The sequence below is a fragment of the Pseudophryne corroboree genome, chromosome 4 (genome assembly GCF_028390025.1).
Source record: "Pseudophryne corroboree isolate aPseCor3 chromosome 4, aPseCor3.hap2, whole genome shotgun sequence".
Classification (NCBI taxonomy): Eukaryota; Metazoa; Chordata; class Amphibia; order Anura; family Myobatrachidae; genus Pseudophryne; species Pseudophryne corroboree.
In genome coordinates, this window is record NC_086447.1 from 317,117,952 (window position 1) to 317,143,540 (window position 25,589).

The 25,589-nt window shown below is 49.4% G+C and overlaps 1 protein-coding gene across 2 annotated transcripts in view; it reads left to right on the forward strand.

Moving 5' to 3' along the window:
- The first annotated feature begins 1,639 nt into the window (after positions 1-1,639).
- The window catches only part of FXR1 (FMR1 autosomal homolog 1), a 244,414-nt gene continuing 220,464 nt past the window's right edge, over positions 1,640-25,589 (forward strand). Inside the window, exon 1 of one of the 2 annotated variants that reach the window (XM_063916328.1) lies at positions 1,640-2,023. In XM_063916328.1, coding sequence (XP_063772398.1) covers positions 1,973-2,023 — 51 coding nt within the window. In that variant the 5' untranslated portion in view covers positions 1,640-1,972. The remainder of the gene's footprint in view (positions 2,024-25,589) is intronic. The other variant, XM_063916327.1, reaches the window with a different exon arrangement.

Consider the following 25,589-nt stretch of genomic DNA (forward strand, 5'->3'; position numbering starts at 1 on the left):
AGGGGGTGATATCACTATTACAGGCAATCTGCTCCGTCTCCACATAATTTTTCTCCTCATACATGTCGACACAAACGTACCGACATACAGCACACACACAGGGAATGCTCTGATAGAGGACAGGACCCCACTAGCCCTTTGGGGAGACAGAGGGAGAGTTTGCCAGCACACACCAGAGCGCTATATATATATACACAGGGATAACCTTATATAAGTGTTTTTCCCCTTATAGCTGCTGTATCTTTAATACTGCGCGTAATTAGTGCCCCCCCTCTCTTTTTTAACCCTTTCTGTAGTGTAGTGACTGCAGGGGAGAGCCAGGGAGCTTCCCTCCAACGGAGCTGTGAGGGAAAATGGCGCCAGTGTGCTGAGGAGATAGGCTCCGCCCCCTTATCGGCGGCCTTATCTCCCGTTTTTCTATGTATTCTGGCAGGGGCTAAATGTATCCATATAGCCCAGGAGCTATATGTGATGCATTTTTTGCCATCCAAGGTGTTTTTTATTGCGTCTCAGGGCGCCCCCCCCCCCCAGCGCCCTGCACCCTCAGTGACCGGAGTGTGAAGTGTGCTGAGAGCAATGGCGCACAGCTGCAGTGCTGTGCGCTACCTTGTTGAAGACAGGACGTCTTCTGCCGCCGATTTTCCGGACCTCTTCTGTCTTCTGGCTCTGTAAGGGGGCCGGCGGCGCGGCTCTGGGACCCATCCATGGCTGGGCCTGTGATCGTCCCTCTGGAGGTAATGTCCAGTAGCCTAAGAAGCCCAATCCACTCTGCACGCAGGTGAGTTCGCTTCTTCTCCCCTTAGTCCCTCGATGCAGTGAGCCTGTTGCCAGCAGGTCTCACTGAAAATAAAAAACCTAAAACTAAACTTTTCACTAAGCAGCTCAGGAGAGCCACCTAGTGTGCACCCTTCTCGTTCGGGCACAAAAATCTGAGGCTTGGAGGAGGGTCATAGGGGGAGGAGCCAGTGCACACCAGGTAGTTCTAAAGCTTTACTTTTGTGCCCAGTCTCCTGCGGAGCCGCTATTCCCCTTGGTCCTTACGGAGTCCCCAGCATCCACTTAGGACGTTAGAGAAAATAAGGTTGCACTACTGTGTTTTTTCTTTTTTTATTATTTTTTACTAATTTTTTTTTGGGGGGGGGGGGGGGGGGGGGGTAGGTACACTAAATTACTGCCTTGCCCCGGGTACCGAAAATCCTACTTTCGGTCCTGCTCAAGGCACCCCAACGGTCCTGGTTTTAAATGTATCCATGCTTGGCCACAGGTGACATAATTAGCACTTTAGTCAATTTGATTTAACCATCTGTGCTGAGCCATGGATATACCTAAAACCTGGACTGTTGGGGTGCCTTGAGGACCGTGTTTGGGAACCTCTGGTGTATGCAGTAATGTGAGGGGGACATGGAGTTACAGAGCACCGACGAGAGGTATGTGAGGTGACAGAGGTACAGGACGCTACGCTACAGCAAGCGCTCACTATAGTGTGACAGCAGTTACAAGCACGGAGGTGTGTGTCATACACACAGACATGTAGTTGGGCTGTAGGGAGAGTGATGCGATGATCTCTATTTAGGGATGGAACACCGGGGGCTATATTTAGCAGACAGCAGCACATGCACTGAACTTAATGGGAAACTGAGCCCCGCCCCACTCTTCCTTTTTGGCCAGAACATTACACAGGGGACCTGCACAACCCCTCCTGCGGGGCCCCCTGGCATGTCCCCTCCCAGCTCTCCAAACACTGCTCTCCTAGGGAGACGTCCCGTTCTCCGGCCCTGCTGGGTGTACCCTGTCCACCTCCCCTCCATCCATCCACCTCTCTTCTAGAGACTGTGCTGCGGCGGCTGCCGCCCGCTCTACTGCGGTCCCTCCTCTTCCTCTCCACCTCCCGCCCCCGGCTCTCTCTCCCTCCCTCCTTGGGTGACGCAGAAACTTTCTAGAAATCCTTCCCATCGCCCTTTGCGTTTCCAACATGGAGGACCTGACGGTGGAAGTGCGCGGCTCTAACGGTGCTTTTTACAAGGTAACCCGGGCGCTCAGGCCAAGCCCCGACGTGACAGGGAACGACGCTTAGGCCTAGTGAGAGGGACCGGGATATAGGGAGCGGCTGCTGGCCGTCTGCAGTGTCGGAGCGCGGATGGCGGCCTGAGGAGGCCGCGGCTTTGCGGCGTAGTGGAAGCATTGTAGTGCGGTGTCTGGGAGGTCTGCCCGGGGGGAGGTAGCTGGGCAAGTAAGCCGGTAGTGGGCCGTGCTTATTGGGTTGGGAGTAGCTGGATGTGGTGGGATCACTGTGGCAGCCCCAGGACAGGGTTCCTTGCTGTACACCCCGGCGGGTCGTGTGCTTCTTGCTGCATCTGGTTACCAGCACCCGGGTCCCATTGTCACTTCCTCTGTGTGCTCTGCCTAGCATCCCTGTATGTGGCAGCACAGTCCCACTGTGAGGCTGCAGGCTATTTCACCCTAGACCCTTTTCCCCTGGCGAGGCTTGGGCTGCAGACTATCTCTGAAGTTAGGCCAGCAGCTTCTGTAAGCTGTGAGGAGTTAGTATTGTGGGTGGATGATGTATAGCTAGGTGCTGCTACCCGAGCTTCCTACAGAACATCTCTCTGGAGTTTAGTGACAAGATGTCAGATTATTTTATTGGTCTTTTTATGCAAGTTATATCATAGACTAATAATGTGTATCCATATGAAGCTTGCAATTTTATTTTCCTTAAAATGTCCTCATTGTTTTATTAAACAGAAATAACCTGTCAAAACAATAGGTACTTAATTCACCTGCATACATTGTCTGGTTGCTGATATACATTTCCAGTATAGCATTAGGCGCTCTCTGATGCAGCCCTGCTAGGAGACAGTTCAGTGTTTGTAAACACTAGCTTGCCATTCATATACTAATGGTCCTTACTTGCGGATTTGATAATTAAACAGTGGTTACTAAAATTAAAATAAAAGTGCTGCTTATGTAACTTCTGTTAACTAGATTTGTGTACTTATTTCTCTTTCGGTTTGTGCTAGCTCCGTAGCAGTGGACAGCAGATGTTACCTTATTGTATCTGGAGGTTTTAACCATAGCTTTAACAATCAAACACACAAATATGCTTGTATAGACCTTTTAAATTTTATATGGTCATTTTCGTATGTCATGCTATACTCTTAAATTGAAGTTTTAAGTTGTTTATGTACTAAGCCTTGGAGAGAGAGAAAGTGAACGCAGATAAAGTACAACCAGCTCCTCTCTGGCAGCTAGGAGCTGATTGACTGGTACGTTTAATATTTGTCCACTTTTACTGTTCTCCAAGGGGGCGATTCAGTTGTCTACTGTGCCTAGTCACCCGTCTAAAGTGACGAGAGATGGGGGGGGTGGGTTTAATATTTTTTTAAATCAGTAATTGCACCCAGACTGGCTGGGTTTAGCTGCGTAAAACTGCAACCAAAGTGTTGGGTGCCCAAATGGGCCACTTTTTGCACATTTCATCTCACCAGCTCGGGGTGCTACGAGCTAAAATGGTCCCCCCCCCCCCCTCCCTGGTTCTTCCATCCTGAATGGAGCCACAATTGCATTGCTCTGTTGGGCACCATCTAGTGCTGGTCGCGGGGAGAAACAATTGAATCTACCTCCTCCAAAGCTTAGTACATAGACCCCTGAGTTCAAAGCTGATAACAGACCAACATGATAAGTAGTAGTAACATATCACTGCTGCTATGTAGCAAGAAAGACACCAAGTATGTTGCCAGGGAGGCAAGAGTTTAGTACAGAGTATTTCAGCTGTTCCTGTCACTCTCAAATCTCAGGCGCATTGTCAGCTATTTAAAACATGTTAGCCTTTCTATTTATAAGCAGGCTTCCCTTCATGTGGTGGTATATTTAGTTTAATAGATAAGTTTCCAAGTTATTTGGAATTGGTGGTGCCTTCATTTGTTGCAGGGTACCCTGTAGCTTTATAAGAATTTTTTTTCCTTCAAAATGACAACTAATTTGTTGGTTTAAGGCTGGGTGGTTGCTATCCTTAACAGTACTAACATTCTGTTGTGTTATAGGCACAATAGTGGCTGCCACAGGTTAGTCAGAAGCTGCATGAGGTATCCGTATATCTTTGGACACGTACATGGATGTAGGATGTAAATGGCAAGCAGATAGTACCTTAGTAGCTGGAGGGCCCTGCTTCTGTCACACCAGTTACTATCAACAGTATTACTATTTTTCATTTTATTCTATCGTAACAATTTTTTCATAGGGTTTGTTTTTAAGGGGTGCACAGTATTTTCTAATCTCTCCTGATGAACATATAAAATATTTAGGGCTCGCCTACACCAATGAGTTTTTAATGCGCTTTTTGTGCATTAATAAATGCATGAATAGTGCATTAAAAGGGAGTCAAAGAAGTCAGTGGTTGTTTTTCCCAACATAGTGTCCGAAATGTAAATTCTGCTTTTAAAAATGTTTTATTGTGGCACTCAGTGTGTCTTACATTAATGTATACAGATGTGTCCACTTACATCTTTGCTTATTTGCTAAATTTGGCACAACATGCAAAACATGGCTAAGCTGTTTTTCACGAGTAACGAGTGGATGGATTTTAAAATTTTTGTTTGCCATAATAGAATATGTATAAAGTAACATATTAAAGAAGCAAGTTAAGAAAAATCACAAGGCATGGCTAAATCTCTGAGTCTATGGTATGTTAAACCAAGCCATACATGGCCGGATATAGCAAAGATGTATGTGGACACATCTGTATGTGTGCTACTGGTACAATTGATGCTTAGTGTTCACTCTAGGAGTGAAAAGGGGCAGGGCGCCGGTCTCCGGGGGCACATGTGCGCGCGCCCAAAATGGGGGTGTGGCCACGCAAATTAGGGGACGTGGCCACACCGACGTCATTTTAGGGGGCAGTGCGGCCCACAGACGCTACTATAGAGAGCGTCTGTGGCCGGCGACATCACTGTTGGGGGCGTGCCCAGCACCTCCGTCGGTGCTGGGCTTCCCCCAGCCCTCTCCCAATGCGTGAATGGATGCCGCGCGCATGCGCACGGCATCTATACACGCCGGGAGGGCAGGAAGCGGGCGGCTGTTCTAGCAGGGCGCCGCAAAAGGGGCAGGGCGGGTTTTGCCTGCTAAAAAACGGGCAGGGCGCGGCGCCCTGCTAAAACAGCCTAGAGTGAACACTAGATGCTTTTAGTAAAAGTGAAGAAATGCATGCCCTTTCAGAGTTTTTAGTCATGTATTTCAATATAACAGATCTTGTAACGATGCTGTAACTTAAAGACAAGTGTTATAAATAAGGCATAGAACAGTGTCTATGTTCTAGATGAATAACCACAGGTGCAAGAGCACACTTGACCAGAGATGTTATGGCTATCTAGTCACAACTGGTAAAACAGACAATTCTAATTCTAGCTCCCAACGCTATTCAATTCAGCAACTAGTTACGTCGGCGATGGCCCGTTCTCGCCGACAAAACAGGTAGTTTTGTCGGGAGAACGGGCATTCTCCGACTTAACTCCCCGGCGCGAGGCTGATTCCCGACAGAATCAGCCTCGCGCCGGCCGCGAGGCAGCACTTTTGTCGGGTTTCTCTTCTCATCCCCCGGGGATGAGAGAAGAATTCCCGACAATTGCAGGTAATTAGTTGCTGAATTGAATAGCGTCGGGAGCTAATTCCCGGCGCTATTCATTAGTTGCCGAATAGAATCGACCCCTAAGAATGTTTAGATGATACTTTTTCTTTGAGTAGTCATCAAGTATGTAACACATTTTGTTGCCCATATCTTTTCTATATTGTTTTAAGACCTTTCAGAACTCTAGATCGCTTGGTATATTACTGGTAAATTGTATAAATGTTCACTTTAAAGTCAGACTTTACATCCACCACTCATTTTATAAGATGCACCTCTTTTCAGTACTCTTTTGTAGTACGGCTGACCGGCGGTCAGTTTACCGACGCCGGGATCCCGGCAGCATACCGACGCCGGGATCCTGGCGGGGAGGGGCGAGTACAGCAAGCCCCTTGCGGGCTCGCCACGCTGCGGGCTCGGTGGCGACCTGCGGTCGCCACGGGTTCTATTCCCACTCTATGGGTGTCGTGGACACCCACGAGTGGAAATAGTCCCTGTTGGTCGGCATGCCGACCATCGGGACAGTGACCCGTCGGGCTGGTGGAGGAGGTCATGTGACTGTCGGTCAGCTGACCGGCGGTCACATGAATACCACCCCTCTTTTCAATATATCCACCACTCATTTTATAAGATGCACCTCTTTTCAGGTGTAGTACGGCTGACCGGCGGTCAGTTTACCGACGCCGGGATCCCGGCAGCATACTGACGCCGGGATCCTGGCGGGGAGGGGCGAGTACAGCAAGCCCCTTGCGGGCTCGCCACGCTGCGCTCGCCACGCTGCGGGCTCGGTGGCGACCTGCGGTCGCCACGGGTTCTATTCCCACTCTATGGGTGTCGTGGACACCCACGAGTGGAAATAGTCCCTGTTGGTCGGCATGCCGACCATCGGGACAGTGACCCGTCGGGCTGGTGGAGGAGGTCATGTGACTGTCGGTCAGCTGACCGGCGGTCACATGAATACCACCCCTCTTTTCAATATATCCCATTTTCCAGTTCACATATGGGTCAAAATGTAAAGCGTGTGCCTTGCAGGCAGTGCCCATATTTTGTCAATATAGCCTTTAGCTTGAAACCTGGAAACTTGCTCTGAAGCAAAGCAACCCGTGTTTGCTTTAAAAAATAAATAAATAAAATAAAATGGCTTTTTAAATCTAGTAGCTGTATACCAGGGGCCGATTTCAATTGTTTTGGGCGTCTAACAATCCTATCTAAATGGGATTGTTTAGACGCCTGAACAGTTGTCACAATTCAGTTGATGTTCGGGCGCCCATGCACATCGCGCATGTTGCTACCAAACAGACAGGGTTTAGCCACGGGGAACGGTCGGATGCCCAAAGTGCTGACTTAGCGCACACTTCTTGCACCTCAGGTGGCTGTGAGAAGAAATGCCAGCTCCTTGGCTACTGGATGTCTAAACAGAGCAACAATTAAATTGCTCAGTTTTGCGCCCCCTAGTAGTAGCCACAGGGAAAAACCAATTGAATCACCCCCCAAAAATGACTTATTTGCCACCAGTGGTAGAGAAAATTATCAGTTGTTTTGAAGAAATTGTGAAACCTGATCAAAGCTGCTGAAAAAGTTCTAGGGAAATTACCCTTAATGTCAGTCACCATCAGTTTTAAGCACAATAATTTCCTTTTTTCTGTAAAGTACAGTGACTTTTAATGGCGGTTAGCATTGCTTATTCATTGCACTGTCAAGGGCCATATTTATACAGCTCTGCTGCATAATTTGTGGCACTATATAAATGTTAACTTGCATCTACAGTACGTGTTTGATGGAAAATTGTGTATCTGAGATTTGACCTGGATTGTAAATTCTTCTAGAAATTAATATTGTTTTAGTTCTTCAACAGATCTACTAATCTTGGTGGTGCTGTCATTCAGTCACATGTTCCAGCAAAGTTCTCCCTTATGAGTTGATCATGTTGCTTTGTTTCTAAATTTGAACATTTACATTGTCTAATAGGCTCTACACACTGGGTGATATTACTGAAAGATATGAACGATCTCGTTCATATCTTTCAGTGTGGAGGCACCAGCGATGAACGGTGTGTGGCCCAGCGCTCGTTCATCGTTGGTGCCCCGTCGCTTGTGCATGCAGGCCAATATGGAGCCGGATGACGGGTGGAGTGAAGAAACTTCACTCCCCGTCGCCGAGTTGGCCGTATCCGCTGTCGGGCAGATCGGTGGCGGATTGCATAGTGTGTAGGGCCATTTAGAATGCTGTTGTTTAACTACTTTAGGTATGTTCTCCTGGTCTAGTGAAAAGGTGCACCCATAAACATGTTTCAAAGCCACTAATTGACATTATCATACACATCAGTGCCTTACATATGTTTGTAAAATCTAGGAGCCAGCTTGAAAGTGTAGGTGCCAGCCCCCCCCCCCCCCCCCCCCCCCCCCCCCCCCCCCCCCCTCTCTAGGCTAGGACTGAAGAGGATGTGCTTCCTCCCTCACTGCATAATATGGTAGGCAGGCAACAAATCTGAGTGGCACATTTGGGCTCCCAGCCTCCTGAGGTGTGAGCTGAGATGAGTGTAAACGCTGCTACGTTTGGGCGCCCTAACCTGTACTTTAGCTATGTATCTGTTAAGCGCCTTGAGTCTTATTGGAGAAAGAGTGCTATATAAATAAAAATAAGATTTTAAACCTACCGGTAAATCTATATCTCCTAGTCCGTAGAGGATGCTGGGGACTCCGTAAGGACCATGGGGTTTCGCTGACTCCGCAGGAGTTATGGGCACCTAAAAAGAACTTTTCCTATGGGTGTGCACTGGCTCCTCCCTCTATGCCCCTCCTCCAGACCTCAGTTAGAGAACTGTGCCCAGAGGAGATGGACAATACAAGGCAGCATTTAAAAATACAAGGGCAAGATTCATACCAGCCCACACCAATCATACCATGTAACCTGGAACATACATAACCAGTTAACCGTATGAACAACAACAGTGACGGTCCAAGACTGACTCCAACTGTAACATAACCCTTATGTAAGCAACAACTATATACAAGTCTTGCAGAGTTTCCGCACTGGGACGGGCGCCCAGCATCCTCTACGGACTAGGAGAAATAGATTTACCGGTAGGTTTAAAATCTTATTTTCTCTTACGTCCTAGAGGATGCTGGGGACTCCGTAAGGACCATGGGGTTTATACCAAAGCTCCCAATCGGGCGGGAGAGTGCGAATGACTGCAGCACCGACTGAGCAAAAGCTAGGTCCTCATCAGCCAGGGTATCAAACTTGTAGAATTTAGCAAAGGTGTTTGACCCCGACCAAGTCGCCGCACGGCAAAGCTGTAATGCCGAGACGCCTCGGGCAGCCGCCCAAGAAGAGCCCACCTTCCTAGTGGAATGGGCCTTAACCAAATTTGGAACCGGCAATCCAGCCGTAGAATGAGCCTGCTGAATCTTATTACAGATCCAGCGAGCAATAGTCTGCTTCGAAGCAGGTGCGCCAATCTTATTAGCAGCATACAGGACAAACAGTGCTTCTGTTTTCCTAAGTCTAGCCGTTCTGGCTACATAAATCTTCAAAGCCCTGACTACGTCCAGGGACCTGGAATCCTGCAAGTCACTCGGAGCCGCAGGCACCACGATAGGTTGGTTCAGATGGAATGAAGAAACCACCTTAGGCAAAAATTGAGGGCGTGTCCTCAATTCCGCTCTATCCACATGAAAAATTAAGTAGGGGCTCTTGTGAGACAAGGCCGCCAATTCTGACACTCGCCTTGCCGATGCCAAGGCCAACAACATTACCACCTTCCAGGTAAGAAATTTCAACTCAACCTTGTTAAGTGGTTCAAACCAGTGTGATTTTAGGAACTGCAACACCACGTTCAGGTCCCACGGTGCCACTGGAGGCACATAAGGAGGCTGGATGTGCAGCACTCCCTTTACAAACGTCTGGACTTCTGGAAGAGAAGTCAATTCCTTCTGAAAGAAAATCGAAAGGGCCGAAATTTGTACCTTAACAGAACCTAATTTCAGTCCCATATCCACTCCTGTCTGCAGGAAGTGGAGGAAACGCCCCAGATGAAAATCTTCCGTAGGCGCGTTCTTGGTTTCACACCAAGCCACATACTTTCGCCAGATGCAGTGATAATGTCTTATCGTCACCTCCTTCCTAGCCTTTATTAAAGTAGGGATGACCTCCTCCGGAATCCCCTTCTCCGCTAGGATTCGGCGTTCAACCGCCAAGCCGTCAAACGTAACCGGGAGAGGCCAGGGATCTCCTGTGAGCATCTCTTGAAGATCTGAGTACCAGGCCCTTCGAGGCCAGTCTGGAACAACGAGTATCGTCTGTACTCTTCTTCGCCTTATGATCCTCAACACTTTTGTGATGAGAAGAAGAGGAGGAAACACGTAGACAGAGTTGAACACCCACGGCGTTACCAGGGCGTCTACTGCTACTGCATGAGGGTCCTGAGACCTGGCACAATACCTCCGAAGCTTTTTGTTGAGGCGTGACGCCATCATGTCTATTTGAGGAATTCCCCAAAGACGTGTTATGTCTGCAAAGACTTCTTGTTGAAGTCCCCACTCTCCTGGATGGAGATCGTGTCTGCTGAAGAAGTCTGCTTCCCAGTTGTCCACTCCCGGAATGAAGACAGCCGACAGAGCGCTTACATGATTTTCCGCCCAGCTAAGAATCCTTGTGGCTTCCGCCATCGCGACTCTGCTTCTTGTCCCGCCTTGGCGGTTCACATGAGCCACTGCTGTGACATTGTCTGATTGAATCAGAACTGGTAGGTTTCGAAGAAGACTCTCCGCTTGTCGAAGGCCGTTGTATATGGCCCGGAGTTCCAACACATTGATGTGTAGACAGGACTCCTGGTCTGACCACAGTCCCTGAAAATTTCTTCCTTGGGTGACTGCTCCCCACCCTCGGAGGCTCGCGTCCGTGGTTACCAGGATCCAGTCCTGAATTCCGAACCTGCGACCCTCCAGCAGGTGAGCACTTTGCAGCCACCATAGGAGAGACACCCTGGCCCCTGGGGACAGTTATTTTCCGATGTAAGTGCAGATGCGACCCGGACCATTTGTCCAGAAGGTCCTATTGAAACGTCCTCGCATGGAACCTGCCGAAGGGGATGGCCTCGTAGGCCGCCACCATTTTTCCCAGAACTCGAGTGCATTGATGAACTGACACCCTTTTCGGTTTTAGCAGGTCTCTGACCATGTTCTGGATGTCCTGGGCTTTTTCCAACGGGAGAAAAACCTTCATTTGTTCCGTATCCAGTATCATACCTAGGAACGTTAGTCGAGTTGTCGGAATCAACTGTGACTTCGGTAGATTCAGAATCCAACCGTGTTGCTGGAGCACTCTCAGAGAGAGCGTTACACTGTTCGACAATTTCTCTCTTGATCTCGCCTTTATCAGGAGATCGTCCAAGTATGGGATAATTGTGACTCCATGCTTGCGCAGGACCACCATCATTTCCGCCATTATCTTGGTGAAAATCCTTGGGGCGGTGGAAAGCCCAAACGGCAACGTTTGAAATTGGTAATGACAATGCTGTACAGCGAATCTCAGGTATTCCTGATGGGAGGGATATATGGGGACATGAAGGTACGCATCCTTTATGTCCAGTGACACCATAAACTCCCCCTCCTCCATACTGGCTATAATCGCCTTGAGCGATTCCATCTTGAATTTGAATCTTTTCATGTACAGGTTTAGGGAATTTAGATTCAAAATAGGTTTTACCGGACCATCCGGTTTCGGGACCACAAAGAGGGTTGAGTAGTAGCCTCTTCCCTGCTGGTTCAAGGGAACCCTGATAATTACTTGATGTAGACACAGCGTTTGAATTGCAGCTAACACTACATTCTGATCTGGTGTAGAAGCTGGTAATACCGACTTGAAAAATCGGCGCGGGGGCACCTCCTCGAATTCCAGTTTGTAACCCTGGGAAACTATTTCCGACACCCAAGGATTCAGGTCTGAGCTGACCCAGGCCTGGCTGAAAAGTCGAAGACGTGCCCCCACCGGTGCGGAGTCCCGCAGGGGAGCCCCAGCGTCATGCCGAGGATTTTGTAGTAGCCGGGGAGGACTTTTGTTCCTGGGCACCGGCCGAAGCGGGTGCTCTTTTCCCTCTAGCCTTACCTCTGGCAAGGAAGGAGGACCCCCGACCTCTTCTTGATTTTTGCGACCGAAAGGACTGCATCTGATACGGTGGTATTTTCTTTTGCTGTTGGGGAATAAATGGTAAAAAATGTGATTTACCTGCGGTAGCTGTGGAAACCAGGTCCGTCAGCCCATCCCCAAACAATACGTCTCCCTTATAGGGTAGGACTTCCATATGCTTTTTGCCACAATCCTACACTGAATGCTTTTTGTCACCTTAGGGTGCAATTTTACTTCATCATAGTCGACACTGGAATCAGTCCGTGTCGGTAGTAGTGTCCACAATTTGTGCCAAGGGACGTTTTTGAGACCCCAACGGGCCCTGTGAGTCGGTCCAATCCGAGGATTGACCCCCTGATGCCTCCCCTGATTCAGCCTTATCAAGCCTCTTATGTAAAGAAGCCACACTTGCATTCAACATATGCCACATGTCCATCCATTCCTGAGTCTGCACAACCGACTGGGACACACCACTCATTTGCTCCACCACCTCCTTGGAGAATCTTTCCGCCTCAGACATGTCGACACGCACGTACCGACACCCCACACAACAGGGATATACCTATAAGGGGACAAATCCCCAACCAGGCCCTTTGGAGAGACAGAGAGAGAGTATGCCAGCACACACCCAGCGCTCAAATAACACTGGAAAAACAAAATGACCAGATAGCGCTTTTTTATATACTATCCAAATTCCCACTCGCTGCGTTACCAATGTGCCCCCCCTCCTCTTTTTCCCGCCTGTGAAGTGTTCAGCAGGGGCGAGACCGGGGAGCCAGCGTTCTCATGCAGCTTCTGTTGAGAAAATGGCGCTGGTTAGTGCTGAGGATCAAGCTCCGCCCCCCCAACGGCGGGCTTCGGTCCCAGTGCAATTGTAATAAAATGGCGGTGGATCTGTGATTTACTGCCTCCGCAGCCTAATCATACTCTATTGTGCCCAAAATTGAGGATTATTGCTGCCCAGGGCGCCCCCCCCCCCCCCCCCTGCGCCCTGCACCCACCAGTGCTGCCTCTGTGTGTTGTGTCTGGGAGCAATGGCGCGCAGCGTACCGTTGCGCACCTTACCTCACGAAGATCTGAAGTCTTCTGCCGCCTGAGATGTCTTCTATCTTCCGGCATCTGTGAGGAGGATGGCGGCGCGGCTCTGGGACGAATCCCAGGGTGAGACCTGTGTTCCGACTCCCTCTGGAGCTAATGGTGTCCAGTAGCCTAAGAAGCAGAGCCTATCAGTTAAGTAGGTCTGCTTCTCTCCCCTCAGTCTCACGATGCAGGGAGCTTGTTGCCAACAGGACTCCCTGAAAATAAACCTAACAAAATTATTTTTCTACAGAAAACTCAGGAGAGCTCTCTGCAGTGCACCCATTCTCCTCTGGGCACAGAATCTAACTGAGGTCTGGAGGAGGGGCATAGAGGGAGGAGCCAGTGCACACCCATAGGATAAGTTCTTTTTAGGTGCCCATGTCTCCTGCGGAGCCCGTCTGTACCCCATGGTCCTTACGGAGTCCCCAGCATCCTCTAGGACGTAAGAGTTATTATTATTATTATTATTATTATTATTATTTAGATGGGCTTTGGTGCTCTGCGAAGATAAGCCCAGTACTAATGGGCACACACATGGGGCATGCACGCCCAACATGTGTAACAATTGAATAGCCCCGGTGGGCACCCATACAAAAGAAATCCGATCAATTTTTATTTTGTGCATCACGCACTTTCAGTCCTCTGCAGCAGCCTTACAATTTTTGCTGGAGAGTCTTACCCAGCATGACAGTGACTGACAACCTGGAAGACTTGCTTTGCAGAAATGTATGTGTGGATTGGCTGATTCATAAATGGGCAGAGTTGGTGATGTCACTGCAGCAGAAATCTGCTTTTTATCTTCTTATTCATACAAATGTTTTAGTTTTGTGGTCCTTATTTAAATAGCATATGTAATTTCATACATACCCAATGTAAAGAGAAGATTTTTTTTGTCTGTGATAAGATGGTGGAAATTCAATTGTTATCACTGCCCAAAAAGTGACGGGAGATTTCGGGCAAAATTCAATTGATGCCTGTTATCACGCTGATCGCACCCATTAGTGTCTGGTTTAGCCATGTAAAACCGCTAAACCCAACTAAACTAATGGTTACGACTGCGAAAAGTGCCATTTGGCACCCAAACAGGTCACTTATCGCACATGTCAGCTCGCCAATATGGGGGGTGCTGCGAGCTGAAATGAGTCTCCTGTGGCTCAGCGCGCCTGAAAGGAGCGTCAATTGAATTAAGTTGTGTGCCATCTAGTGGCGGTGCAGGGAGAAACAATTGAATTCTTCCCTAAGTGTATTAAGCCTGCTCTAAACCATAACTTCCACACTGGATTCACTAAGCAAGTCTAGTCTCATTATTTTTATTTCTCTAACGTCCTAGTGGATGCTGGGGACTCCGTAAGGACCATGGGGAATAGACGGGCTCCGCAGGAGACAGGGCACTTTAAGAAAGAATTTGGATACTGGTGTGCTCTGGCTCCTCCCTCTATGTCCCTCCCCCAGACCTCAGTTTGAATCTGTGCCCGGACGAGCTGGGTGCTACTTAGTGAGCTCTCCTGAGCTTGCTATAAGAAAGTATTTTGTTAGGTTTTTTTATTTTCAGAGAGATCTGCTGGCAACAGACTCTCTGCAGCGTGGGACTGAGTGGAGAGAAGCAGCCCTACTCACTGAAGATAGGTCCTGCTTCTTAGGCTACTGGACACCATTAGCTCCAGAGGGATCGTACACAGGATCTCACCCTTTGTCGTCCGATCCCGGAGCTGCGCCGCCGTCCCCCTCGCAGTACCGGAAGACAGAAGCCGGTGACAGAAGCAAGAAGACTTCAAAATCGGCGGCAGAAGACTCCAGTCTTCAAACTGAGGTAGCGCACAGCACTACAGCTGTGTGCCATTGCTCCCACATTAAACCCACATACTCCGGTTACTGTAGGGTACAGGGTGCAGGGGGGGGGGGGGGGGGGGCCCTGGGCAGCAATTAGGAACCTCTTGGCAAAAAGTGAGCATATATACTGCTGGGCACTGTATATATGCATGAGCCCCCGCCATTATTTTACACTGAAACGCGGGACAGAAGCCCGTCGCTGAGGGGGCGGGGCTTCTTCCTCAGCACTCACCAGCGCCATTTTCTCTCCACAGCTCCGCTGAGAGGAAGCTCCCCAGGCTCTCCCCTGCAGAAACACGGTAGAAGAGGGTAAAAAGAGAGGGTGGCACATAAATTAGGCGCAAAAGCTTTATATACAGCAGCTACTGGGTTAACACTAAGTTACTATGTGATTCCTGGGACATATAGCGCACACAATGTGTGCTGGCATACTCTCTCTCTGTCTCTCCAAAGGGCCTTGTGGGGGAACTGTCTTCAAAAAAGAGCATCCCCTGTATGTGTGTGGTGTCGGTACGCTTGTGTCGACATGTTTGACAAGGAAGGCTATGTGGGAGCAATTGAATGTGGGGTCGCCGCCGACGGCGCCGACACCTGATTGGATGGATATGTGGAAGGTTTTAAATTATAATGTTAATTCCTTGCATAAAAGGTTGGATAAAGCTGAAACCTTAGGACAGTCGGGGTCTTAGCCCATGCCTGATCCTATGTCGCAGAGGCCGTCAGGGTCTCAGAAGCGCCCACTATCCCAAATTGTTGAAACAGATATCGACACGGATTCTGACTCCAGTGTCGATGGCGATGATGCAAAGTTACAGCCTAAATTGGCTAAAGCCATCCGTTATATGATTATAGCAATAAAGGATGTGTTGCACATCAGAGGAAACCCCAGTCCCTGACAAGAGGGTTCATATGTATGGGGAGAAAAGGCAGGAGGTGACCTTTCCCCCTTCACATGAGCTAAATGAGTTATGTGAAAAGGCTTGGGAATCTCCATATAAAAAAACTGCAGATTTCCAAGAGGATGCTTATGGCGTATACCTTCCCGCCATCGGACAGGTTACGCTGGGAATCCTCCCCTAGGGTGGATAAAGCTTTAACACGCTTATCCAAGAGGGTAGCCCTGCCGTCACAGGATACGGCCACCCTTAAAGATGCTGCGGATAGAAAGCAGGAGAGTACCCTGAAGTCCATTTATACACATTCAGGTTCCTTACTAAGGCCGGCAATTGCGTCGGCCTGGGTGTGTAGTGCTGTAGCAGCATGTACGGATACCTTATCAGAGGAACTTGATACCTTAGACAAGGATACTATATTAATGACCCTGGGGCATATAAAAGACGCTGTCCTATATATGAGAGATGCTCAAAGAGACATTAACCTTCTGGGCTCTAGAATAAATGCAATGTCAATTTCTGCCAGAAGGGTCCTGTGGACTCGGCAATGGACAGGCGATGCCGACTCAAAAAGGCACATGGAGGTTTTACCTTACAAGGGTGAGAAGTTGTTTGGGGAAGGTCTCTCGGACCTGGTCTCCACAGCTACTGCTGGAAAGTCAAATTTTTTGCCGTATGTTCCCTCACAACCTAAGAAAGCACCGTATTACCAAATGCAGTCCTTTCGATCACAAAAAAGCAAGAAAGTCCGAGGTGCGTCCTTTCTTGGCAGGGGCAAAGGAAAGTAGCTGCATAACACAGCTAGTTCCCAGGATCAGAAGTCCTCCCCGGCTTCCACTAAATCCACCGCATGACGCTGGGGCTCCTCAGGCGGTGCTAGGCCCGGTGGGGGCGCATCTCCGAAATTTCAGCCACAAGTGGGTTCACTCCCAGGTGGATCCCTGGGCGATAGAGATTGTGTCTCAGGGATACAAGCTGGAATTCGAAGAGATGCCCTCTGACCGATACCTCAAATCGGCCCTGTCAGCTTCCCCCTTAGAGAGGGAAATAGTGTTAGCTGCAATTCACAAATTGTATCTTCAGCAGGTGGTGGTCAAGGTTCCCCTCCAACAAGAAAAGGGATATTATTCGAACATGTTTGTGGTACCGAAACCGGACGGTTCGGTCAGACCCATATTGAATTTAAAATCCCTGAACATATACCTGAAAAGGTTCAAGTTCAAGATGGAATCGCTCAGAGCGGTCATCGCAAGCCTGGAAGGGGGGGATTTTATGGTGTCTCTGGACATAAAGGATACATACCTTCATGTCCCCATTTATCCACCTCATCAGGCGTACCTCAGATTTGTGGTACAGGATTGTCATTACCAATTCCAGACGTTGCCGTTTGGTCTGTCCACGGCACCGAGAATATTTACCAAGGTAATGGCGGAAATGAAGGTGCTCCTGCGAAAGCAAGGGGTCACAATTATTCCATACTTGGACGATCTCCTCATAAAGGCGAGGTCCAGAGAGCAGTTGCTGATCAGCGTAGCACACTCTCGGGAAGTGTTACAACAGCACGGCTGGATTCTAAATATTCCAAAGTCGCAGTTGATTCCTACGACTCGTCTGCCCTTCCTGGGCATGATTCTGGACACAGACCAGAAGAGGGTTTATCTCCCGATGGAGAAGGCTCAGGAGCTCATGACACTGGTCAGAGACCTATTAAAACCAAAACAGGTGTCTGTGCATCACTGCACGCGAGTCCTGGGAAAGATGGTGGCATCATACGAGGCCATTCCCTTCGGCAGGTTCCATGCGAGGACCTTTCAATGGGATCTGTTGGACAAGTGGTCCGGATCACATTACAGATTCATCGGCTGATCACCCTATCCCCCAGGGCCAGGGTGTCTCTTCTGTGGTGGCTGCAGAGTGCTCACCTTCTCGAGGGCCGCAGGTTCGGCATTCAGGACTGGGTCCTGGTGACCACGGATGCAAGCCTCCGAGGGTGGGAGGCAGTCACACAGGGAAGAAATTTCCAAGGTCTGTGGTCAAGTCAGGAGACTTGCCTTAACATCAACATCCTGGAACTAAGGGCCATATACAACGCCCTAAGTCAAGCGGAGACCCTGCTTCGCGACCAATCGGTGCTGATTCAGTCAGACAACATCACCGCAGTGGATCATGTAAACCGCCAAGGCGGCACAAGGAGCAGGGTTGCGATGGCGGATGCCACCAGAATTCTTCGCTGGGCGGAGAATCACGTAAAAGAGCACTGTCCGCAGTGTTCATTCCGGGAGTGGACAACTGGGAAGCAGACTTCCTCAGCAGGCACGACCTCCACCCGGGAGAGTGGTGACTTCATCAAGAAGTCTTTGCGCAGATTGCAAGTCGGTGGGAACTGCCACAGGTGGACATGATGGCATCCCGCCTCAACAAAAAGCTGCAGAGGTATTGCACTAGGTCAAGAGACCCTCAGGCGATAGCTGTAGACGCACTAGTGACACCGTGGGTGTTCCAGTCGGTTTATGTATTTCCTCCTCTTCCTCTCATACCCAAGGTGCTGAGAATCATAAGAAAAAGAGGAGTGAGAACAATACTCATTGTTCCGGATTGGCCAAGAAGGACTTGGTATCCAGAGCTGCAAGAAATGCTCACAGAGGACCCATGGCCTCTGCCTCTAAGACAGGACCTGTTGCAACAGGGGCCCTGTCTGTTCCAAGACTTACTGCGGCTGTGTTTGACGGCATGGCGGTTGAACGCCGGATCCTAGCAGAAAAAGGCATTCCGGATAAGGTCATTCCTACGCTGATAAAGGCTAGGAAGGACGTGACGGCTAAACATTATCACCGTATATGGCGAAAATATGTTGCTTGGTGTGAGGCCCGGAATGCTCCTACGGAGGAATTCCAGCTGGGCCGTTTTCTTCACTTCCTACAGTCGGGAGTGACTTTGGGCCTAAAATTGGGTTCCATTAAGGTCCAGATTTCGGCCCTATCCATTTTCTTTAAAAAAGAACTGGCTTCTCTTCCGGAAGTCCAGACGTTTGTAAAGGGAGTGCTGCATATTCAGCCTTCTTTTGTGCCTCCAGTGGCACCTTGGGATCTTAACGTGGTGTTGAGTTTCCTGAAGTCACACTGGTTTGAGCCACTCAAAACCGTGGAGTTAAAATTTCTCACGTGGAAGGTGGTCATGCTATTAGCCTTGGCTTCAGCTAGGCGTGTGTCAGAATTAGCGGCTTTGTCACATAAAAGCCCCTATCTGGTTTTCCATATGGACAGGGCAGAATTGCGGACACGTCCACAATTTCTGCCAAAAGTGGTGTCATCCTTTCATATGAACCAACCTATTGTGGTGCCTTTGGCTACTCGTGACTTGGAGGATTCCGAGTTACTAGATGTGGTCAGGGCTTTGAAGGTTTATGTAGCCAGAACGGCTAGAGTCAGGAAAACTGAGTCGCTGTTTATCCTGTATGCATCCAACAAGCTGTGTGCTCCTGCTTCAAAGCAAATTATTGCTCGCTGGATCTATAACACGATCCAGCAGGCTCATTCTGCGGCTGGATTGCCGCTTCCAAAATCAGTAAAAGCCCACTCCACGAGGAAGGTGGGCTCTTCTTGGGCGGCTGCCCGAGGGGTCTCGGCATTACAGCTTTGCCGAGTGGCTACTTGGTCAGGTTCAAACACTTTTGCAAAGTTTTACAAGTTTGATACCCTGGCTGAGGAGGACCTTGTGTTTGCTCATTCGGTGCTGCAGAGTCATCCGCGCACTCCCGCCCGTTTGGGAGCTTTGGTATAATCCCCATGGTCCTTACGGAGTCCCCAACATCCACTAGGACGTTAGAGAAAATAAGATTTCTCTGACGTCCTAGTGGATGCTGGGAACTCCGTAAGGACCATGGGGAATAGCGGGCTCCGAAGGAGGCTGGGCACTGTAGAAATATTTATGACTACCTGGTGTGCACTGGCTCCTCCCACTATGACCTTCCTCCAAGCCTCAGTTAGATTTTGTGCCCGGCCGAGGTTGGATGCACACTAGGGGCTCTCCTGAGCCTTTAGAAAGAAAGTATAGAAATTAGGTTTTTTATTTTCAGTGAGACCTGCTGGCAACAGGCTCACTGCAGCGAGGGACTAAGGGGAGAAGAAGCGAACCTGCCTGCTTGCAGCCAGCTTGGGCTTCTTAGGCTACTGGACACCATTAGCTCCAGAGGGATCGACCGCAGGCCCAGCCTTGGTGTTCGGTCCCGGAGCCGCGCCGCCGTCCCCCTTACAGAGCCAGAAGCAAGAAGAGGTCCGGAAAATCGGCGGCAGAAGACATCAGTCTTCACCAAGGTAGCGCACAGCACTGCAGCTGTGCGCCATTGCTCCTCACACACACTTCACACTCCGGTCACTGAGGGTGCAGGGCGCTGGGGGGGGGGGGGGGGCGCGCCCTGAGAAGCAATAATAACACCTTGGCTGGCAAAAATACCACAATATATAGCCCCAGAGGCTATATATGTGGAAAATATCCCTGCCAGAATATAGGAAAAAGCGGGAGAATAGTCCGCGGAAAAGGGGCGGAGCTATCTCATGCAGCACACTGGCGCCATTTTTCCCTCACAGCTCCGCTGGAAGGAAGCTCCCTGGCTCTCCCCTGCAGTCTACACTACAGAAAAGGGTAAAAAAGAGAGGGGGGGCACTAAATTTAGGCGCAGTATACATTTATATAGAAAAAGCAGCTATAGGGGACATAACTCAGTTAGTCCCTGCATTATATAGCGCTCTGGTGTGTGCTGGCATACTCTCACTCTGTCCCCCCAAAGGGCTTTTGTGGGTCCTGTCCTCTGTTGGAGCATTCCCTGTGTGTGTGCGGTGTGTCGATACGGCTGTGTCGACATGTTTGATGAGGATAATGATGTGGAGACGGAGCAGATGCCTTTAGAAGGGATGTCACCCCCTGCGGGGCAGACACCTGAGTGGATGAGCTTATGGAAAGAAATGAGTGCACGTATAGACTCCTTACATAAGAAATTTGACGACATGCCATATGTGGGACAGCCGACTTCTCAGCTCGTGCCTGTCCAGGCGTCTCAAATGTCATCAGGGGCTCTGAAACGCCCACTACCTCAGACCGCAGACCCAGATGTCGACACTGATACTGACACCAGTGTCGACGACGATGAGTCTAACCTGATGCCCACTAAGGCTATTCACTGCATGATTGAGGCAATGAAAGAGGTGTTACACATTTCTGATATAACTACAGGTACCACTAAAAAGGGTATTATGTTTGGAGAGAAAAAACTAGCCGTAGTTTTCCCCCCATCAGATGAATTAAATGAAGTGTGTGAAGAAGCGTGGGCTTTCCCTGATAAAAAATTGGTAATTCCTAAGAAGGTACTAATGGCGTTCCCTTTCCCGCCAGAGGATAGGTCACGTTGGGAAACACTTCCTAGGGTGGATAAAGCGCTCACACGTTTGTCTAAAAAGGTGGCACTACCGTCTCCGGATACGGCCGCCCTCAAGGAACCTGCTGATAGAAAGCAGGAGGCGATCCTGAAGTCTGTATATACACACTCAGGCATTATACTTAGACCAGCTATTGCGTCAGCATGGATGTGCAGTGCTGCCGCCGCGTGGTCAGATAAACTGTCAGAAAATATTGACACACTAGACAGAGACACGATCCTGCTAACCATAGACCATATCAAAGACTCAGTCTTATATATGAGAGATGCACAGAGGGAAATCTGCCGGCTGGCATCTAAAGTAAGTGCATTGTCCATTTCTGCTAGGAGAGGCTTATGGACTCGCCAGTGGACAGGAGATGCAGATTCTAAAAGGCACATGGAAGTTTTGCCTTATAAGGGTGAGGAATTATTTGGGGATGGTCTCTCGGACCTAGTTTCCACAGCAACGTCTGGGAAGTCAGCATTTTTACCCCATGTCTCCTCACAGCCTAAGAAGGCGCAGTTTTATCAGGTTCAGTCCTTTCGGACCCAGAAAAACAAGCGTGGAAAAGGCGGGTCTTTTCTGTCCAAAGGCTGCAACAAAAAGCAGGTTCCCAGGAGCAAAAGTCCTCCCCCGCTTCTTCTTCCAAGTCCACCGCATGACGGTGGGGCTCCACAGGCGGAGCCAGGTACGGTGGGGGGCCGCCTCAAGAATTTCAGCGATCAGTGGGCTCGCTCACAGGTGGATCCCTGGATCCTTCAAATAGTATCTCAGGGGTACAAACTGGAATTCGAGGCGTCTCCACCCCACCGGTTCCTAAAATCTGCCTTGCCGATTGCTTCCTCAGACAGGGAGGCGGTGCTAGCGGCAATTCACAAGCTGTATTCCCAGCAGGTGATAATCAAGGTACCCCTACTTCAACAAGGCCGGGGGTTACTATTCCACACTATTTGTGGTGCCGAAACCGGACGGTTCGGTGAGACCCATTTTAAATTTGAAATCCTTGAACACATACATAAAAAAGTTCAAGTTCAAGATGGAATCGCTCAGGGCGGTTATTGCAAGCCTGGACGAGGGGGATTACATGGTATCCCTGGACATCAAGGATGCTTACTTGCATGTCCCCATTTACCATCCTCACCAGGAGTACCTCAGATTTGTGGTACAGGATTGCCATTACCAATTCCAGACGCTGCCGTTTGGACTGTCCACGGCACCGAGGGTATTTACCAAGGTTATGGCGGAAATGATGATACTCCTTCGAAAAAAGGGAGTTTTAATTATCCCGTACTTGGACGATCTCCTAATAAAGGCGAGATCCAAGGAACAGTTGTTGGTGGGAGTAGCACTATCTCAGGAAGTGCTGCACCAGCACGGCTGGATTCTGAATATCCCAAAGTCACAGCTGGTTCCGACGACACGGCTACTGTTCCTGGGTATGATCCTGGATACAGTCCAGAAAAAAGTGTTTCTCCCGGAGGAGAAAGCCAGGGAGTGGTCATCTCTAGTCAGAGACCTCCTGAAACCAAAACAGGTATCGGTGCATCACTGCACGCGGGTCCTGGGAAAGATGGTAGCTTCTTACGAAGCAATTCCCTTCGGCAGGTTCCATGCCAGAATCTTTCAGTTGGACCTATTGGACAAATGATCCGGATCGCATCTTCAGATGCATCGCTTAATAACCCTGTCTCCAAGAACCAGGGTGTCTCTACTGTGGTGGCTGCAGAGTGCCCATCTTCTGGAGGGCCGCAGGTTCGGCATACAGGACTGGGTCCTGGTGACCACGGATGCCAGCCTTCGAGGCTGGGGGGGCAGTCACACGGGGAAGAAACTTCCAAGGACTATGGTCGAGTCAGGAGACTTCCCTTCACATAAATATTCTGGAACTAAGGGCCATTTACAGTGACCTAAGTCAAGCAAAATCCCTGCTCCTACACCAGCCGGTGCTGATCCAGTCAGACAACATCACGGCAGTCGCCCATGTAAATCGACAGGGAGGCACAAGAAGCAGGATGGAAATGGCAGAAGCCACAAGAATTCTCCGATGGGCGGAGAATCATGTACTAGCACTGTCAGCAGTGTTCATTCTGGGAGTGGACAACTGGGAAGCAGACTTCCTCAGCAGACACGACCTCCACCCGGGAGAGTGGGGACTTCATCCAGAAGTCTTCCAGATGCTGGTAAACCGTTGGGAAAAACCACAGGTGGACATGATGGCGTCCCGCCTCAACAAAAAGTTAAAAAGATATTGCGCCAGGTCAAGGGACCCTCAGGCGATAGCTGTGGACGCTCTAGTGACACCGTGGGTGTACCAGTCGGTTTATGTGTTCCCTCCTCTGCCTCTCATACCAAAGGTATTGAGAATAATAAGAAAGCAAGGAGTAAACACAATTCTCGTGGTTCCGGATTGGCCAAGACGAGCGTGGTACCCGGAACTTCAAGAGATGATCTCGGAGGACCCGTGGCCTCTGCCGCTCAGACAGGACCTGCTACAGCAGGGGCCCTGTCTGTTCCAAGACTTACCGCGGCTGCGTTTGACGGCATGGCGGTTGAACGCCGGATCCTGAAGGAAAAGGGTATTCCGGTAGAAGTCATTCCTACGCTTATTAAAGCCAGGCAAGATGTTACGGCAAAGCATTATCACTGCATATGGCGGAAATATGTTGCATGGTGCGAGTCCAAAAAGGCCCCAACAGAGGAATTTCAACTAGGTCGATTTCTGCATTTCCTGCAAGCAGGAGTGAATATGGGCCTAAAACTAGGCTCCATTAAAGTACAGATCTCGGCTCTGTCGATTTTCTTTCAAAAAGAACTAGCTTCAGTACCTGAAGTTCAGACATTTGTGAAAGGAGTGCTGCATATTCAGCCCCCGTTTGTGCCTCCTGTGGCACCTTGGGATCTCAACGTGGTGTTGAGTTTCTTAAAATCACATTGGTTTGTGCCACTAAAAACCGTGGCTCTAAAATATCTCACGTGGAAAGTGGTCATGTTATTGGCCTTGGCTTCAGCCAGGCGAGTGTCAGAATTGGCGGCTTTATCATGTAAAAGCCCTTTATCTTATTTTCCATATGGATAGGGCAGAATTGAGGACTCGTCCCCAGTTTCTCCCTAAGGTGGTGTCAGCGTTTCACCTGAACCAGCCTATTGTGGTGCCTGCGGCTACTAGGGATTTGGAGGACTCCAAGTTGCTAGACGTTGTCAGGGCCCTGAAAATATATGTTTCCAGGACGGCTGGAGTCAGAAAATCTGACTCGCTGTTTATCCTGTATGCACCCAACAAGCTGGGTGCGCCTGCTTCTAAGCAGACTATTGCTCGCTGGATTTGTAGTACAATTCAACTTGCACATTCTGTGGCAGGCCTGCCACAGCCAAAATCTGTAAATGCCCATTCCACAAGGAAGGTGGGCTCATCTTGGGCGGCTGCCCGAGGGGTCTCGGCTTTACAACTTTGCCGAGCAGCTACTTGGTCAGGGGCAAACACGTTTGCAAAATTCTACAAATTTGATACCCTGGCTGAGGAGGACCTGGAGTTCTCTCATTCGGTGCTGCAGAGTCATCCGCACTCTCCCGCCCGTTTGGGAGCTTTGGTATAATCCCCATGGTCCTAACGGAGTTCCCAACATCCACTAGGACGTCAGAGAAAATAAGAATTTACTCACCGGTAATTCTATTTCTCGTAGTCCGTAGTGGATGCTGGGCGCCCATCCCAAGTGCGGATTGTCTGCAATACTTGTAAATAGTTATTGCTAACTAAAGGGTTATTGTTGAGCCATCTGTTGAGAGGCTCAGTTGTTTTCATACTGTCAAACTGGATATAGTATCACGAGTTGTACGGTGTGATTGGTGTGGCTGGTATGAGTCTTACCCGGGATTTAAAATCCTTCCTTATTATGTCAGCTCGTCCGGGCACAGTGTCCTAACTGAGGCTTGGAGGAGGGTCATAGTGGGAGGAGCCAGTGCACACCAGGTAGTCATAAATCTTTCTAGAGTGCCCAGCCTCCTTCGGAGCCCGCTATTCCCCATGGTCCTTACGGAGTTCCCAGCATCCACTACGGACTACGAGAAATAGAATTACCGGTGAGTAAATTCTTATTTTTACTCACCGGTAAATCTATTTCTCGTAGTCCGTAGTGGATGCTGGGCGCCCGTCCCAAGTGCGGACTTCTTCTGCAATACTTGTATATAGTTATTGCTTACATAAAGGTTATGTTTGGTTGCATCAGGGTTGATCTGATGCTCCGTTGTTGTTCATACTGTTAACTGGGTACGTTTATCACAAGTTATACGGTGTGACTGGTATGAGTCTTGCCCTGGATTCCGAAATCCTTTCCTTGTACTGTCAGCTCTTCCGGGCACAGTTTCTCTAACTGAGGTCTGGAGGAGGGACATAGAGGAAGGAGCCAGAGCACACCAGTATCCAAATTCTTTCTTAAAGTGCCCTGTCTCCTGCGGAGCCCATCTATTCCCCATGGTCCTTACGGAGTCCCCAGCATCAACTATGGACTACGAGAAATAGATTTACCGGTAAGTAAAATCTTATATTTTACATTAGTGGTGTGCAGCTTTAGACCTGTGCTCGATTTACAGAACACTCCTAGAAACTTGCTCAGTATGCCTGCATATAGA